The following is a 17,095-nucleotide window of genomic DNA, read 5'->3' on the forward strand; positions in this document are numbered from 1 at the left end:
GCCGTCCCAAAGAGCAAAAGGAAGCATCAAAAGTCGGAAGATCGAGATCCGCCAAAAAGACAAAAGTCGAGAAACCCCCACCCCCCACAGGCAATCCTAAGCCTCACGCACGACCATTAGGCATGGGTGGCACCGGAGGCACACCCTCGTCCTCGTCCTCGTCCATATCGTCCAGGTCCTCCGGGTGGCCCAGCAGCTGGGCCGCGTCCCTCATCTCGTAGTGCTTCTTGCGCATCTCCTCAAACTTGCGGTGCTTCTCGCGCTCCTCTGCGCTCAAACCAGCCATGCCGTCCTCATCGTTATCGTGACCGCTGCCCTGGATCTCGTCGACGTGCACCGCGCGCGTCCTGCCGGCGTCGTCCGGCACCGCCTCCTCGGGCTCACCGAGCGAAAGGCCCGGTATTTCGTCTTGACCGGCGCCGGCGCGACGACCGCTACCACCGCTGCCGTCGCCGTTCTCCATCTCGTCGTCGCTGGGGTCCTCGGTCGGGTCGTAGTGCTTGGCGTAGGGCGTCTTGGGCTCGTCGATCTTCATGGTGCTGGTGCGCTCCTGCTCCGTCAGGTACAGGTTCGCCTCGTCCCACTTGAGCCGCTGCCTGTCGGCCTCCTCCTCGCCATCGGCCTCGCCCGAGTGCGAAGGGGTGCGGCTTGACTGCCGCCTGGGACCGGATGGGCGCGCCGCCGACGAAGAGCGCCTGTGGCCGGCATTGCGCTGCGTGTTCTGGATCGTCACCTCCTTGTCCGTCAGGCGGGGGCTCTGCGGAGTGGTGTGCTGCGATTGCGCATCTGGTGTGGCGCTGGGCTGCTGGGCTGTGGGGGAGACGGGTGGTGTGCCCCGGAAAGAATTCTTGAGGATGCCTAACAAAGAGAGCGATTTTTTTTTATTAGTATTGTGATTTAGTTTATGTGTGGGAGACAGATTTATTCAATCATGTTGCATGGTGAAAATATATAAAGCTATATTCCTAGTGACGTACCTTTGGGTCGTTTGGCATCGTTGCCGGGAGGGGAATGCGGCACGGGACTCGTCGACATGATTGTAGCCATGATGGTTTATGAGAAAGGAATTTTTGTTTTGAGGGGGTTTTCGGCAGGGTTGAGCTCACAACAATCAGGTAGTGAAGGTTGCACAATGGACTGTATCGGTATTAGGTAGGTTGGTAAAAGGTAGGTAGGTAATTAAATCGATGAACTGGTCAAACGGGTCGCTCTGTAAAAAGGATGGTGTTTAAAGGATGGAGAACAATCTCGAAGGAAAGGACTGTCCCGCTCGTCCGACTTGCACTTTGCTTTGTAGGAATGGATTAAAAAAGACTTGGGCAGAGCTGCAACCTCGTCAACGAGCCCGGCATTGAGTTGATTGGCACTTGAAGTTGGGGTGGCTGGAAGCCTCATGCATTGGTGGGGTGGGGTTCGTTCACTTACATCAAGTAAGTGCGTGCATTGTAGCTGGGTTTGCTGGGCTGAACTGAACTGATCTGGGGGGATCAGACGACAATCGGGTAAATCATACATGCACCAGACTTACGACGTATAAAAACGAACTACCAAATAATCATTTGGGGTGGTTTTATTTATTTATCTACTTTCATGAATCTTTCCCGCACTGAAGAACCAGAAATATCAAGTAATCTTTTGACGTTGAGGGAGTGCTGGAACCCCTCATTGCCATCTCGACCCAACTCAGCAAGTTACGGTACCTGTTAATGAAGAGTGCATCGTATTTAGCAGCTATCTTCTTGCTTGGTTGGGCATACAATGCAGCCAGAAGCTGTACAGTAGATCAGGTCAGGTACCTTAGCATTAGATGCCCAACTTTCGGGATGCGGAGGGTCTGATCATTTTGTTCCATAGGTGGACTACACTGAAGAAGGACAGGACCATTGGCTCGAAGATACGGATTGACTTTGTTGGCTAGCACGGACCTACAGTATCGCTGTCAAAAGTCTGCACACGCCCACATGCGCGTGACATCATGGCTTGCTTTTCAATCATTCGGCTACCTACCCGACAGCAGGGGAGAAAGGAAAAAAAAAAAAAATCACGACGATGCGTTGGCCAATCGTTCTCTACCTACCATTTCCAATTCAGGCTTGATGCATGCATGCGTGTATAATATACTCTTTTACCATGTGCATTCTGTCGGACCCAAGTTTTCCGATACCGAAAAAAAAAATACTCTTTCCCAACAGTCTTTTGAACCGATTAAACTGTCAATAACAGAGATGATGTCGACAAGGAAGCTCTATCTAGAAAAAAAATTATAGATCTAGTTCTGGAATCAAGATCCAGATTAGCTTCAAACCAATTGACATTTGATCGAGATCTTCTCATAGGTGTGTACAGTACACTTCGATCTTGGTTCTCGTACTGATGCTTCATCCAGCAATCGTCAAATGAAAAGGCATTACATGTCATTCAAAATAATGCTAATTACATTCATCATTGCATGTCTAACAATAGGGGAATATAGTGTTTGCTACCAAATGAAAATCAAATCAAATCAGATCAAATCAAACCAAAACATGCACAGTCTGTTTGTTGCATTCAACAGCTGTGGCTTACTTCCTGCTATCCCAAGCTGCCTGTGGATTAGGTTGCATGGCACGATCATTGTCCCGCTCCGCCCGTGGTATCGTGTCCGACCGTACAATCACTTCTCTGGTGAGAGTGATGGCATTCTTGGGACTCTGAGGCCCCGAAGACCCCCTAGGGCTGTCCATCTCGTACGAATCGCTGCCGCTACTCTCCTCATCGCGGAGCTTCCGATGGGTCCTGCTCGTCCCGAGGCCGTACATTCCCGAGCCCGTGAAGTGGGACGAAGCACTGTTCTTGCTATCTTGTCGCCGCTTGTTCCAGAGCCCGTACATGGTCGGGGCGTTGACCACAAAGGCAGCCACGACCAGCTCGGTGCTGGCCCATGTGGTTCGACTGAGCTGGCTTTCGGCGTTGTTGTAGTTGATAGGGAGGCGGACGGCGGTGATGACGATGATAAAGATTCCCAGCATGAAGAGGGCAACGAGCTGAACCTTGCGTTGCAACGTCGCCGAGAGCATCTGGTGGACAATTGGCAGCGGTAGGACGAGGAGGATGAAGTCGGTCACGATGTTTGTCACACCAACCACCATGAGCTGCAATTGTGCCTTGACGCAAGAGCCTAAAAGAAAGTCGCCCGCCCTTAAAGTCAGCCTGTGTTCTGGACCGTGACTCTACCAAGTGTCTGGGACTGCACATTTGCAACAAAGAACAATGAAGAAAAAAAGCGAGAGAAAGAGAACTTACCAGGATCTGGCACCACTTGCCAGTACAGCTGTATCGGTTTACACTCGATAAAGGTTGTAATTTGGCAGGCAGCATACGTGCCAAAGAATATCACCAGTATGCTGGTGACGACTATCTTTTCGAATCGCAGGTTCTGGTACAGTCTGCGGTAGACATCCAAGAGGACAAGCTTTTGCAACCACAAACTTGAAGGCTATTAACACGGGCTTTTTTTTCAAATGCTGAAGGAATCAAGGAGAGAAAAAAAAAATTACATACTAGGTGTTGTAAAAGACACGGTTGGCGAGGGCCAGCTTGCCCCCAATCTCGCGTTCGGCAATCTCTTGAGGAGTAAACTGATGTGACCTCCTATAATCTGCTGGTACGTTGCTCGTTCCCAACGTCAAGACAAAATGAATCATAATAAGGCGGATTATGATGCAGACAACCGCTGCTATGCTGAGCCAGTCGCCCAGGTTCAGCTTACGCCAGACGATTTTGCGCCCTACAACCCGTGCGACTATGATAGCAGCCGCTAAGAAACTGAAGAGCCAGTGTACCAGCAGTGTTGGGTAGTCAACGTGGGCCATCTTTATCCGGTAGGGGTGCCGCTATGAGCAGCTGCACCTAATGGTTTAGACCCTTCATCAATAAAATAGTCGAGAGGATGGATGCTGACGCCCCTCGCGAGCGTTGCCGGTGAAGAGTGCGCTTAGCAGTTGTCGAGGACTTGGATTCGGTAGACTACCAAAAAGAAAAGAAGAAAAAAACAAGACAAATAATGGGGAGAAAGAAAAGGAAGCTTAAACAAGGGGGGGTTGAGGACGCAATTATGGGGAAATCTACTGTACAAATAATGCGTTCAAGCTATTACCTGGTGCTTTTCCCAGAAATTTGGTCGAGTATACGATCCCCGACGTTACAAGGTATGCTAGTCACTTCGCATGAGGTGATCCCTGGCCTGGTCGTTGACTGGTTGTATTGCAAGTTTCTGGGCCCTCCTGCTGTGAGTCTATGGTACCGTTGACAGCTAATTTCTAACCAGGGTTTGTTAAAGTGTACTCTACAATACGTAGCAGTATGCAAAAGAACCTTCCTCCGCCGTACCTGCAGACAAAAGAATGTAGACATGGTTTTTTTTTTAATCATCGCACATCGGCAACATCTGTCGACCTGCGCCTCACAAGTCAATGCCCAGCCTTATGGATGTGCTCTGTTCAGGTGGCTATATAAGTGACATGCTCTATATATAAATGCAATACGGGCGCACTATCATAAGGCTTAACGAGGTTTTTATTTTATACCTTTGCTGATCATTGCCAACACTGCCAACCTTTTTTTGGAACAAGATACCTTCTTGGGAAGGACTCTCTTTTTGCCTTGTGATCGATCAGTCGCTCGCTCCGGGTGGTCAACCCGAATCGAAGGTGGACACTATTAGCTCGCTGCATGAACAAGGGAGTCGATGACAGACAGCCGTGTATGTACCCACCGAGTTTCCCAGGGGTACTATTTAAAACATTCGGCGAGTCGTGAGCGAGGTGAGTGGCATGAGACGCTATTTTCGTTTCCTGGAAGGTCATCTTTTGTCTCTTCTTCTTCTTTTTTATTTTTCTTTTCCTTCTTTTTGATTTTTCTTATTTAAAAAATAAATAAATTATTTTCTTTGAATGCAATCCCGGGACAAGGAAAAAAGCTTCCCTACTTTGACCAAGAATCAAGGAGCGAACAAACAAAAGTGACAAAACCAAGAAAAAGAAAATCGTAGGACTGAATAGTTGTGCTTAAATGAGCTGATGGTTGCAACATATGGGCAGGCACATTGATGGCTACCTTGACTAAGGTAGTGACAGACTGTCGTTTCCAGTTTCATGCGGCTCTGTTTCTTCACTGCCAACGGCTATTCATAACATGAGCCTTTCCTCTTCCAAGACAAGCGGGTTATGCAAACAAAGCTCCGAGCAGGTTTCATGCAGACATGATCCCTGAATTCTGAATTCTTTCTAGGGCTACCAGGTATTATCAGAGAGTATTTTTCTTCCAAATTTGGCATTTTGCTCCACATCATCGACTTGTATAGTAATTTTGTCATCAGAAAAAGACAGAGCATGAGTAGTTACAGCAACAAATACATAAGTGTTTTGACTATTGCATGTTTGCCGAAAAGTTTTTTTTTTTTTCTCTTCTTTAATATATTTGTCTTTACCGAAAATTTATGTAACCGAAGACTGCTTATTGCCGAACAGGAGGGAGGTCGAGGCATTACCCATAGTCATATAGCAGAGTAGGACCCTGTCCTCCTCCCTCGGGGTTCGTTTTTTTTCTTTTGCGCAGTCACTCCGCATAAAGGGACAAGAATTGATCACGTACGTTACAACTCGAGCATTTACCTGTTTTCTGAGCAAGTGCTATCAAAGTAAACCAAGGTACCTACCTTACCTACCTACCTAACTACATACATACTACCCAAACCCCGTTCAAAATCATACTTCTCACGGTACCAGACAAGGTGGGTAGCGAGTCAAGATGATGCCCATGTAGCATTTTTATCCCACGCCAAGTTCAAAAAAAGCGTTTCATTGGCAGAGCCATACCTTTTTGTCTAGAGTAATTTGGGGGTGTCTCGGACGCACTGCCTCTTTACGGGTCGAGGTCCTTTTTTTGTCTTTTCTATTCCGGCTCACGTTGGTTTTTTTTTTTTTTTTTTTTCTTTTTTTTTTTTTTCTTTCCTTTTGCAACCTACAACATCGTGGGGGAGAAATTAACGCCAACTGCACCATAGAGTTGCATCCATTCTTTTTTTTTTTTTTTTGAGCCCTTTCAGAGCCTTGATCGAAAGAGCTCGTTACGTTCATTCTCGAGAATCGCGTATTTACCATTACGGACTTTTTGACCCATTCCCGTCCACTCGTTAAAACCCGTTACCCACCGTTACAAACCCTATTCCGGCGTGGAAAAAATCCCAGGCTCCCTTGTTCAAGGGGACAGAAAAGAAGGAGGAAAAAGCCTTTCTAAAAGCATTCACCGAGGGGAAGTCAAAATCCGTCATGCAGGTTCCCAAGGTCGCCGTCCTCGTGGCCGTACTTAGCCTGGGTGGCTTGACCACCTCGGCAGCATCTCAAACGGCCGGGGGCGGCGACGAGATCTCCGCCGTCCGGACTTACTTCATGGTGGGCGGACAGTACGTGGACGACGGGACGGGTACGGGGGAGCACATATTCCGCGACCAAATGTACGTGGAGAAGCTCATGCCCACCGACGGCGTCAAGCAAAAGCACCCCTTGGTCCTGATCCACGGCCAGGCGCAGACGGGCACCAACTTCCTCAACAAGCCCGACGGCGGGCGCGGGTGGGCGTCGCTGTTTGTCAACGAGGGTTACGAGGTCTACGTGGTCGACCAGACGCTCCGCGGCCGCTCCGCCTGGCAGCCCGGTCACAACGCCGATAAGCAGTCGACCTACTCGGCCGAGCTCATCTCGAAGCGCTTCACCGCCGTGCAAAAGTACAATCTCTGGCCCCAGGCCGTCAACCACACCCAGTGGCCCGGCAGCGGCGAGATGGGCGACGCCGTATTTGACGCCTTTTACTCTTCCAACGTGCAGTTTGTCAGCAACGCCACGTACCAGCAGGAGACGGTCCGCGACGCCGGCGCCAAGCTGTTGGAGCTCATCGGCCGCCCCGCCATCCTGGTCGGGCACTCTCAGGGCGGAATCCTGCCTCTCGTCATCGCCGACGCCAAGCCCGACTTGACGGCAGGCTTGATCATGCTGGAGCCGACGGGCCCGCCGTTCCGCGAGGCCATCTTCAGTGAGAAGGCCGCGCGACCCTACGGGCTCACCGACATTCCCTTGACGTTCGACCCGGCCGTTTCGGACCCCAAGAAGGACCTGGTGCAGCAGGTGTTCCCCGCGAGGGCCGACGGCGGCGTCAACGGCTCGTCGGTCGACTGCGTGATGCAAAAGGAGAGCGACCCGGCCCCGCGCAAGCTGACCAAACTCGCCTCCAAGGACATACTCCTGGTCACGGCCGAAGCCTCGTACCACGCCCCATACGACTACTGCACCGCAAAATTCCTCGTGCAGGCCGGGTGCGAAAAGACCAAGCACGTCGAGTTGGGCGATGTCGGCATCCATGGCAACGGCCACATGTTCTTCATGGAGCGCAACAGCGACGATATCCAGAAGTTGGTGAGCAAGTGGATCCAGTCTGTTTGAGTCTGAAAAAAAAGCCAGCCAGCCATGATGGTTTTTTTTTTCTTTTCTTTTTTTTTTTTTTTCGGCTGCATCTCCCAGCAATTCTAGGCCCTTTTAGTGCCAGATACAATTACAAATCTTTTTAAACGTAATTACGACTTTTGTGTACATAGTTGGAAGAACTGGACTAGATGTATATAGAGGCTATAAGAACTTAATCTTAGCAAGACATATGTCAAGCCCTCGGCTGATTTCAGCTGAGCCGTTTGATTCTATTTTATCTTTGGGCATTGCGGGACCTTGAAGATTTTCTTGAGCAATGGTATATCTGTCCCACAAGTACCTATTAGAAGCCCTAGTTCGTCGGAGCAACGGTAGGAATGCAAGCGCAAGCACTGCTGACACGCGAGATGGCGTCACCGGTGCAGGCCTTGGTGGCATATTCCGGCAGCACGCTGACCTCGGTCACGAGGTTCGCCGTGTAAGTTGCGCAGAACTCCTGGCTCTCCTCGAGGCGACCTCCAACACTCTCCGCACGCATGGCACGTAGGCAGTTGTCTGCATTGCAAGTGGGTGCCGGTGGGCACTTGAGGGACGTCGGCTTGACCAGGAAGACGCCACGCTCGATGGTGTTGACGACGTGGTAACCTGAAGGAAACCAACCCCACGAAGACCATGTACCCACAAACTCGATAATGCCACCGCCAGCGACGTTGTCGTCCTCTGGGTAAATGTCGATAAAGGCGGCGCGGCAGATCCCAGAGCCCGTGGGGTCTGAAGGGCCAATCGAGGAGACGTCCATCAGCTGGTAGCCGTTACCGTAGTTGCTCTGGAACATGATGCCGTCCTTGATGTACAGGTTGTGGTCGATGGCTCTGGTTGGGTATTCGTACGTCCCTGTCTGCTTGGGATTCTCCAAATCGCGGATATCCCAGACGTAGACGACGGGGAATCCGTCCGAGGCGGGTCCTGCTCTGTAGCGCTCATCACGCTCGTCGTTCATAAGCAAAAACTCTTGGTTGTTGACATCGGTAACCCAGCCTTGGTGGGTATAGTTGACACCCTCATATGAGGTACGGGAGATGAGGTTGGTCGTCGTCTTGTCGGAGACGTCGTAAATAGTCAAAGAGTCCTCGTTATATCCGTAGCAAATGTCCTTGCCATCGTACCTTTTGTCGGGGCCGCGGTAGACGAGACAGTGAGCGTCGTGAACATAGCCGTCATCCGCAGCACAGCCCTGACGAACAGGGTTGGCGACATCGGTAATGTCAAAGAAGATGAGGCCCGCACGGCAGCTGTCGTTTCTGGGCTGGGAGCCAACCGCCACCATGTAGTCCCTCTCTTCATTCACAACCACGTTGTGGCTTCGGCCGATAGGTAGGTCGTTTGTGTAGCCCGAGAGGTCCGCTATGGGATCAAAGATGACTGGGCCGGCGGCCTCAACGTCAATGTCCAAAAGCTTGGTCATGTCAAAGATCTGAATGCCGTGTGCAACGGCTTCGGATCCAATGACCATGTAGTTTTTGTAGGATTTCTACAGCGAGAGAGTTAGCTAGAATCTCCGTGACAGTCCTCATCCAGAACATCCAGACCGCCACAAACACGTACCATCTCTCTCCAGTTGCTAACCAAAGCCGTAGGCGGCTGAGAAGCCTCGCCACAAGCACGAGTTTCCCATCCTTGATCTCGACAAAGGCTGCACCGTCCTCCTGTCCAATGGCCGCAAACTCGCGCCCATCGTCAGACACCCAGCCCCAGGTTCCGGATCCCTGGCCAGAGCTGTTCAGGGCACCGTGCGACAAGAAATGGTATAAATCCATCTGTATATCACTCGTTAGCTCATGCCCAGATCCCCAAACCCAACAATTCTCATCAGCTCATGACAAGGTAGGCCGTATCATACCTGGTCGCAGCGGAATGTATGCATGCGGTCCCCTGGGATTGCCTCGATCCACCCATTGGTGCAGGCATGATATCCAAGCTCGGGGTAGTTTTCGCTGTCCATGAGACCCATCTCCCTCTCCATCCTCCACAGCTCTGACTTGTGGTGCATGGACTCCTCGTGGGCCAGACCAGAGTCGTACCAGATGGCGGCCAACTCCTCGTTAACCGGCATCTCCTTGGCCATCGTCGCCGAAGCGAGGAGGCCAAGGGCGGCACCGAGAGATAGCAAGTGACGAACCATCATAGGCAGTGCACGAGTTGCTGCCAAATAATTCTGTCTAGATTTGGCAACCAAGACGAGCAGCTCTAGCAAAGTTGAGACCAGCCTGGAGGTAGGGGGAAAAGAACCTCAAGAGGTATAAACCCCCCCCCCCCCCCCCCCAACGAGGAGGGGCAAAAGGCTCGTTTATATGGACAGACGTTGAAGCTGAATCTTGGACGAAGGCTTACAAAGTCTTTCTGTAGGTGTTTCTTTTCCATTATATGCATGCCCCGTCAAGGGTTGTTGCCGCTTCCCTTCTGCGGAGCTTTGCTCAGGGAAGGATAAGTCCTCATTTGGATCTTTCATTGGATACCATGGCCTCTGGAAAAATATCACCATTGCGGAAGTGGCAGGTCGTTTCCGTGCCTTCTGGGTAGACGTCTTGGCCTAAATCACACCTCTTGGCGATATACCATGCCCGCCCGGCCCGTGGCAAGCGACAACGTTGGCACCTTCTGGTTATGTCGGTCTTGGCTAGAAGAAACCCAAACTGTGTAGTGTGCCAAGCCCGATCTCCAAATTTCTCCGCAACCCGAGAATTGTGCCAAAGTAGGTACCTAGTTGCCGTTTAGCTGTACCAGGACTGCTAGAGCTGACGCTGAGGTAGTTTTAAGGCAAGGGTAAACATTTTTTTTTTTTCCATGCTGTCAGCAGCCACACGAAGAGATTATCAATCGAGATGGCTATTGTTGGTTACCTTGGATACGTAATGCTACAAAGCCCAAATTATTGAATATTGATCTTGTCACGCGGCACTTTCGGCGATTGCAAGCCAATATAGAGAGATTATTATTAACCTATGCCGTCCGCAATGGTATAGGCTCTGAGTGTAGAGCTGCAAACTTACGATACAGGTAACCGCTGGGGAGTCCTCCATGTCGGATATCTTGTTTCTCTTATTCTGTTCTGGCCTTGATCTGAACAAACAACAGGTATTACACCGCTTTGTTAGATGTCAAGGAAGGATCATAGATAGGGGCTTACCGAACTAATTGTCTTAGTATTCATTAGTCCTTTGTACGCGTGGCGTCAAACATGAAAGAGCCGCACTCGTAAAGGCAGCAGCTCGCTGCCTTCGAGTAGGCAACGCAACATGACTTTGTTTTATGGCGAGTGAACACAAGAGGGGCAAAAAAATTCGTGTTATCAAATTCCAAATGTTTATCAAACAACCCGTCCAACGCCGTCCCGTTTGCCGTATCCCAGCAAGAACAGACAACCAGGGGAGTATGTGTCCCCATGATCTACCCGAATGCTGTCCTCATGATATGTCTCCTTTAGAAATGTGTATCGTAATCGTTCCGCTTCCCTCTATCAACCGGCTTCCTAATCGGATGTATTGGCTCTAGTTGGCCAAGATGGTCCGAACAAGCTCTGCAAGGATGAACAAGGGAACAAGTTAGTCACCTGCAAATGGAGGCTATATCCCGGCCATTGTGGCCTCCAGCAGATTTTTAAATTCTGGCTTACCGGTGTAGTTGACCTGTCCCGAACTGGTGTCGACCGACTTGAGCAGCTCATCAACCTCCTCATCCGTCATCTTCTCGCCAAGGTTCGTCAGGATGTACTTGAGCTGCCCGACGCCGATGAAGCCCGTCATGTCCTTGTCAAACACCTGGAAACCACGACAGTACTCCTCGGGCTCGCCGGGGTCACGGAAGCCGCCTGGCCTGTTGAGCACGCGCTGGAAGGTCTCGAAATCGACTGCAAAGTTGGCCCATGTCAGCAACGGCTAATTGTACATTACCCTTTCATCCAGCAGACTGGAGCCAAAGACTGCATCGTCCTCAGCAGAATATGCGTTCCTACTCACAGTCACCTCCCACGTTCTTCTCTAGGTCGCGGATCTCCGTCAGGGTCGGGTTCTGACCACAGGCACGCAGCAGGTCACCGAGGCTGTCGAGCGCAACGCGGCCATTACCGCGCTTGTCAAACAGCGAAAACGCCTCCTTGTAGTTGGTGGAAGCCTGAGAGTCAAAGTGGTTAGAAGCCATATTTACGTTTTTCGTTGCAAAAACTGCAACTTGAGTGTGATATTGTTGGTGATTGTAGATTGAATGTTTATCGATGCGGGCTGATGCGGAAGGATGATGTTTTTGAGGTCGGAGTGGAGAGCAATTGAACTTCAATCCAACAAGCAAATCAGAGGCACGCGTCGGATCGGATTGACGATTTGAGTGGTGGTGTGGTGACGGCGCGTTTGCTGCAGCATGTCCGTGTGCGCTAGGCGAGAGGTGTGGCCTTCCCACCAGTTGCTAGTGGAACGATGGGCCGCATGTCTTTTGTGTGTCTTGCCGCCACTGGCTATGGAGCAAACTTTTTTTTTTCGGTTTTGTGTTGTTGTTTACTCCGGCACTTGCAAAGTAAACAACACATGAGGGGCGGCCAGCGGGTAATAGAAGCCGAGCCTGTGCATTTGAGTATTTGACTCACCATAATTATTTTTTTTGGATCAAGACAAGTCGGATTGAATGGTGTGAAGTGCTTGGCAATACTGTTGACGGAAGCAATGAGCAGATTATCGCGAGTTTTCGAGAGGGACAAGTCTAAGTTTGCAGGGAGAAAGGAAATGGAACAAGACCGCCCTTTCGAAACGCTGGAAATTGACCCTCCACTGGCTCCCTCCTACTCGTTGTGTTGCTTTGGGGCGGTTGTCAATTTGCAGACTTGGTCTGTGCCTCCATTGGATTTCGCAGGGTTTGGCTTGGCTCTGCGAATGCCGGGGCAACCAAACGTTGAGCTCCACTTTCGTTAACCAACTCCCACCGCTACCCCTCCTCCCATCTTTGAACTATAAAATGTCTTTAGTTCCTCACGATCTTTTTCAGCTTTATCAACCCTACCATAGCGTTATTTGGACCATGATCGGCAATGCAGCAAACATGCTTACTTTTCTCGGACAAAGAAACCTTCTATTAACCTGTTTATCAAAGTTGGGCCCTGTGGGGTAGTGAATCTACACACAAACCACCCGTTTCCTCTCCTGTCACTACTATAGCCTCTATAAATGCAAGTAACCACTACCATAAGAACTTATGCAAGTTAAGAAATGCTGGTCCAGGAACGAGACTGGAGAGACCAATACGGACATAACCTTTCTCGTCCTGCTGATCTTGGGAGGTAGTTGTTACGCCTGCAACACGCCGCGGCACGAGGTAAGAGGCGAGCACGCTACGTTATGTAGGACGATATCCTGTGGCGTCATATCTCTTACTTGAGCGTCTTGGAATCTTGTCTTTCAAGCTTAACTCAGACCATCTCTGACAGAGCTCGGTTACGGTTATCCTCGAGTGCCTTGATGAAGGTGTCGTAAGGGGTGAGGGTTCCCAGCGCACGACGCATGTGGGCATTGATGATCTGAAGTCCGTAGATGTAACTGGCGTTGACCCAGCCAAATCTGTTCGTTTCTAGTGTCAGCGGCATCTTGTCAACCTTCGGTCGGCATGGTGTAGGACTTACCCTTCCTTCGCAACTCCCTTGAACCCAAGACCCTGGTTTCCATACTCCGCATCGACGCGGTGCGGGTCCACAGGGCGTGTTACGTCATACTTCTCTACCACGACACCGTTGAAGTCGCTGAAGGCCTTGGTGATCATGAAAAGCCACTTGTATGCTAGCCTTTCAGCCTCCTCGGTGAAACTGTAGCGATACAGGCCCGTCCATGCAAGCATCTGCTGTGGCGCCCAGCCATATGGGTAGTCCCATTGACGGTTGGGGCGATCCAGTCCTATCTGGCCCCTTGACTCCTCTGTGCCTGAAAGCAAACCTCCGTACGCCTCGAACTTGGGCAGTGCCCGCGTGACCATAATAGCCGCTTGCTTGGGGCTTGCAACACCCGCCCACAGCGCCCAAAAGGTCGTGCAGCTCTCGTAGTTGCACTGTTCGCGCTTAGCAGTGTTATAGTCGAAGTACATACCCGCCTCCTCGTTCCACAGATACTTGTCAATGGCGAGCTTTCTCCGCTTGGATCGCCGGTCCCAAATTGCCGACGTTTCAACCTGACCTGGCTGGAGGGAGCCGACGCAGTACTCGGCTGGGATGACGAGCTTGTCTCCAAACACGTTGCGAATGGTACGAGCAATGTCTGTTTCATACTTGAACAGCAAGGTGTTGAGGTCGACGGTCGCCAGGTCTGCACATACACCCTCTAGACGGTATGAAGTGTCGTGGCCAGACTCTCGCACGGCTCGGTCGTGCAGGAAGTACTTGTCCAGCTCCGGTTCCTTGATGTGCCCAAAGTTGTACGCTTCGACAAACTCCTTGAAGGTCATGTTGTGCTTCTTGTAGTAAGGCTCCAAGATGTGCAAGAAGTGATCAGCCTCGGTCTCCGGCGGCACACCGGTTCCCTCAGGCCTGTATCGTGAGAGCCCAGTCACTGGGTCCAGACGGGGCTCAGCCACCCAGACACTGTGGTACTCCTTGATCGCAGCAAGGATGGCGGTCCGAAGAAACTCGGTTGCGTCAGGCTCGTGTCGAATCTTGTCGTAGACGCGCAGAGCCATGTCAGTGAGGAATGGCGGCTGGGATCGGCACAAATAGTAAGACCTAGTGGCGTTCAGGATTTTTCCATAGTGCTTGATACAGAAGCAGAAGTTCAAAACCATAGACTTGGCCAGGTACACCTTGTCGTTAACAAGGAGACCGAGAGACTCCATGTAGCTGTCCCAGCCGTACAGCTCGTTGAAACGGCCGCCAGGGACGACGAATGGACGACCGCTCATGACCCTCTCGCCAGTCTTGGGGTCCACAGTCTCTTCCATATCCACGGCAAGAAGACCCGGGGCTTTGTTGATACCGACGACATACTCGGGAGTAATAGTCTCGGGAAGCTCAACGACATCCAATCGTATGTCGGGCTTATCCGCAGCCAACTTCTTGTAGTATTCAAGCTGCTCAGGGGCACCCTTCGGCACGTAGATGCGCGGCCGAGGGTCGTCAGTCCAGTCTTTGGGGTCCTTGGCAGCTACCTCGATACTGGATGCATCAATGCGACGGGTGAGGGCATCCCAAAAGTGGTCCCGAATCAATCTGGACAGACGATTGACAGGGTTTTCGTTGAGGCGTGCCTCATCAAGGATGACTTGTTTGCGTCCATATTCTTGCGCCAGTGTCAACTCTTGGAGGAGGTTCGAAAGCATGTAAGTACCCCGAATGTCGAATCTATTGTGGCCGTTGGACCCTGCAGTGCGAAGAGTGAGAACCTGACATTCGTTGTTGTTGTTAGTGCTTGGTGGGTCCGTGGCGGGGCACAAGTGCCGAGAAGCGGCCTGAGACGTCATACCTTGGGCCCATTGTCCTCGATGGTAATTTGCATATTTCCATCGGTATCCTCTTGGGATTTCAGGCTTTCAAGAGTGGGGTCAACCTGGATGAGGAAACGTCTGTTGTGGTTGGACTCGTCTGGATGTGTCGTCAGTGTCAAGTGAAGGTGGAAGTGAAGGTCAAGCTAGCTAGCTGGGTGGGTGTCCGGCTTACCATGGCTGCCTCTCCGGAATGGTTCCTTCAGACCCAATCGCTCCATCTGACCAAGCAAGCTGTTCTGTTTACCAGAATAGGGTGTTTTAGAATCAATCTAGACAATGAAATGGTGTGTGATCCATGTTCTTGGCCGGCAATCATACCTGCGAGTAGGTCCTCTGCCTAGGACCGCTCCTCGAGTTGTTGTGCCGCTCCTCGGATGTATAGTACGTCTTTGCATCGTCGTAGACGCTGTGGTCGTCCACAGACCCTACCCGACGGGCCTGAGGAACTTCACTCATGATGAATGATTTCGATTCGGTAGGTAGAGCTTTGGGGTTGAGGTTTCTGGTTCTAATGGGAACAGGTGCTGACGAGTCGGTGACGGGGAAGGTCAAGCGCAGTTGGCGATGGCAATCTTGTGGTTTGTTGCCAGTAACTGTATCGAGAGCAGGTGGTGGTTTAATTGGAAGTTCCTAGGGTGAGAAGATGTCAAAAGGCGAACCTGTGTCAGCTAATGTTGAGTGGCAGGGCAAGGCAAGCTATTTGCATAAGGGAAGTTGGGTTGAATTTCAGTGTGTCCGAAGGGTGGCTGCCGGTTTTTGAGTTGGTTTTTGGGTCGGATCCAGGCAGGTGGATCGGACACATTGATTGGTCTTTTTCCCAGAGTGCAATGCCAAGGTGTGGCCAAGAAACGAAAAAGAAAACCTACAACTCAGTTGCAGTGTTGAGATCCTCGTAGTTTTTAGAAATTATATATAGCTCTTGAGAACTGGTCCCCGAAAGTGGCGTTTAGTACGTTGCCGCTGGGTACAAATTAATTGGCATTTGACACCTTGAGGAAAGCTTAGGAAATAAATGCTGGGCGTTGGCGGCACGGTAAGGCCATGTACGAAAGTACGGTAAGGTAAGGTAAGGTAGGGTAGACGAGGGGTGCCAGGGCAGGGGTCTTACTGGACGGTCTATGCTAATAAATTGTTGTTGAGTAAGGCACAGGCAAGGTACAGGCACCTTATTCAATCAATTGTCTTGTTTGGGCTAGACTGGGGGCAGGTAGGAGATAGCAAAGAGAGCGGCTACAATTTGTTTAGGGAAACAAAAGGAGTTTTCAGGCATGGGCACGCGACATGAAGGAGGGAGCGTTTGCAAACCCATGACAATATTCTATCTACCCAAGATATCTGAGTAACTCACCTAGCCTTTGTTGACTTGAAGGGCGATATCGATTTTTATTCTATTGCATCACCACGGTGGAAATATCAGCAATGCATACAGGGTCAAGCGAGGTTCAACATCGTGCGGGAGCCCCGCAACTTGGTTCGGCTGCAGTGCGGCGACCAGTGAATCCATCATTTATTCTAAACCACGCCTCCAACTGCTTCTTTAGTCGCGGAGTTAAATATTGAAGTCAGCATGACCAGATGCACTTGGGATATTAGATCCGGGGCCGGGTTAAAAGTCTTTCGGCAAATCATCTTTCTCATTTCTTAAACTATCTCGTCGAGCGAGATTTGTTGAATATAGCAAACATATTCCATTCGACCTACATGTTCCTCCACTGCTAGATGGTCATCTTGCATGGCAGCGTGGGGGTTCTTTCCGTCAACAATGGACCCCTCACTGGGGTTTTACACTCATCACCTGGGCTATGTGACGTAGGTCGCCTTGGTGTCAATTTGCAGATCGCCAAGAAAGCGTCGTACTCATTCAATACTGACATCCCTGTCCTACTGTGCGATCTGACACATGATTTTTTTTTTTTTTTCCCTAATGGTGGAACGAGTTTGGCTTTCGCCCAGCACCTTCGAATCCAGTTCTCCATAGTTCTAGGTAAAGTGTAGTCAGGTAATTTGTCACACCCATCCAAGATAGATTGGACCAGCCAGGCTTAGTTAAACACAGTTGATCTGTGATAACGAACCTACTTCCAATCAAATCACGGTCAGCCTCAATTGAACGCTGGGCAGTAGTGCACGCG

At 50.7% G+C, this 17,095-nt stretch overlaps 7 protein-coding genes across 7 annotated transcripts; 2 read left to right on the forward strand and 5 right to left on the reverse strand.

The window, feature by feature from the left end:
* Nucleotides 1-103: 103 nt before the first annotated feature.
* On the reverse strand, nt 104-1,047 carry PgNI_01506 (uncharacterized protein; the record flags this gene model as incomplete). Its single annotated transcript, XM_031121577.1, has 2 exons — nt 104-858; nt 978-1,047. 2 exons carry the CDS (start codon nt 1,045-1,047, stop codon nt 104-106), a joined length of 825 nt encoding a protein of 274 aa, XP_030988085.1.
* A 1,146-nt stretch (nt 1,048-2,193) lies between these two features.
* On the forward strand, nt 2,194-3,560 carry PgNI_01507 (uncharacterized protein). The gene is made up of 2 exons (XM_031121578.1): nt 2,194-2,336; nt 2,464-3,560. Exon 2 carries the CDS (start codon nt 2,487-2,489, stop codon nt 3,078-3,080), a length of 594 nt encoding a protein of 197 aa, XP_030988084.1. The 5' UTR covers nt 2,194-2,336; nt 2,464-2,486; the 3' UTR covers nt 3,081-3,560.
* On the reverse strand, nt 2,562-3,851 carry PgNI_01508 (uncharacterized protein; the record flags this gene model as incomplete). Its single annotated transcript, XM_031121579.1, has 3 exons — nt 2,562-3,157; nt 3,283-3,467; nt 3,541-3,851. 3 exons carry the CDS (start codon nt 3,849-3,851, stop codon nt 2,562-2,564), a joined length of 1,092 nt encoding a protein of 363 aa, XP_030988080.1.
* Nucleotides 3,852-6,308: 2,457 nt separating this feature from the next.
* PgNI_01509 (uncharacterized protein) lies at nt 6,309-7,475 on the forward strand (the record flags this gene model as incomplete). Its single annotated transcript, XM_031121580.1, has 1 exon — nt 6,309-7,475. One exon carries the CDS (start codon nt 6,309-6,311, stop codon nt 7,473-7,475), a length of 1,167 nt encoding a protein of 388 aa, XP_030988079.1.
* A 334-nt stretch (nt 7,476-7,809) lies between these two features.
* Nucleotides 7,810-9,685, reverse strand: PgNI_01510 (uncharacterized protein; the record flags this gene model as incomplete). Its single annotated transcript, XM_031121581.1, has 3 exons — nt 9,358-9,685; nt 9,047-9,274; nt 7,810-8,988 (listed from the first exon to the last, which is right to left on the reverse strand). The coding sequence occupies exons 1-3, from the start codon at nt 9,640-9,642 to the stop codon at nt 7,810-7,812; spliced, it is 1,692 nt and encodes a 563-aa protein (XP_030986716.1). The 5' UTR covers nt 9,643-9,685.
* Nucleotides 9,686-10,687: 1,002 nt separating this feature from the next.
* On the reverse strand, nt 10,688-12,020 carry PgNI_01511 (uncharacterized protein). Its single transcript, XM_031121582.1, has 3 exons — nt 11,474-12,020; nt 11,131-11,364; nt 10,688-11,034 (listed from the first exon to the last, which is right to left on the reverse strand). Exons 1-3 carry the CDS (start codon nt 11,652-11,654, stop codon nt 11,006-11,008), a joined length of 444 nt encoding a protein of 147 aa, XP_030986717.1. The 5' UTR covers nt 11,655-12,020; the 3' UTR covers nt 10,688-11,005.
* Nucleotides 12,021-12,494: 474 nt separating this feature from the next.
* Nucleotides 12,495-15,866, reverse strand: PgNI_01512 (uncharacterized protein). Its single transcript, XM_031121583.1, has 6 exons — nt 15,830-15,866; nt 15,282-15,593; nt 15,136-15,199; nt 14,942-15,060; nt 13,120-14,861; nt 12,495-13,057 (listed from the first exon to the last, which is right to left on the reverse strand). Exons 2-6 carry the CDS (start codon nt 15,417-15,419, stop codon nt 12,910-12,912), a joined length of 2,211 nt encoding a protein of 736 aa, XP_030986714.1. The 5' UTR covers nt 15,420-15,593; nt 15,830-15,866; the 3' UTR covers nt 12,495-12,909.
* Between the last annotated feature and the right edge of the window lie 1,229 nt (nt 15,867-17,095).

The sequence above is a fragment of the Pyricularia grisea genome (genome assembly GCF_004355905.1).
Source record: "Pyricularia grisea strain NI907 chromosome Unknown Pyricularia_grisea_NI907_Scaffold_1, whole genome shotgun sequence".
In the NCBI taxonomy this organism is placed as follows: Eukaryota; Fungi; Ascomycota; class Sordariomycetes; order Magnaporthales; family Pyriculariaceae; genus Pyricularia; species Pyricularia grisea.

Excerpts from the sequence above, each read along its gene's own strand:
- PgNI_01507 (XM_031121578.1), top strand. The coding sequence starts at position 2,487 with ATGAAAATCAAATCAAATCAGATCAAATCAAACCAAAACATGCACAGT.
- PgNI_01511 (XM_031121582.1), bottom strand. The coding sequence starts at position 11,654 with ATGGCTTCTAACCACTTTGACTCTCAGGCTTCCACCAACTACAAGGAG. Across the intron at positions 11,365-11,473 it reads GAAGAACGTGGGAGGTGACT|TCGATTTCGAGACCTTCCAG; the intron begins GTGAGTAGGAAC and ends CCAACTTTGCAG. Across the intron at positions 11,035-11,130 it reads GGGACAGGTCAACTACACCG|AGCTTGTTCGGACCATCTTG; the intron begins GTAAGCCAGAAT and ends TCATCCTTGCAG.
- PgNI_01512 (XM_031121583.1), bottom strand. The coding sequence starts at position 15,419 with ATGAGTGAAGTTCCTCAGGCCCGTCGGGTAGGGTCTGTGGACGACCAC. Across the intron at positions 15,200-15,281 it reads GGCAGAGGACCTACTCGCAG|AACAGCTTGCTTGGTCAGAT; the intron begins GTATGATTGCCG and ends TCTGGTAAACAG. Across the intron at positions 15,061-15,135 it reads ATTCCGGAGAGGCAGCCATG|ACGAGTCCAACCACAACAGA; the intron begins GTAAGCCGGACA and ends CGACACATCCAG.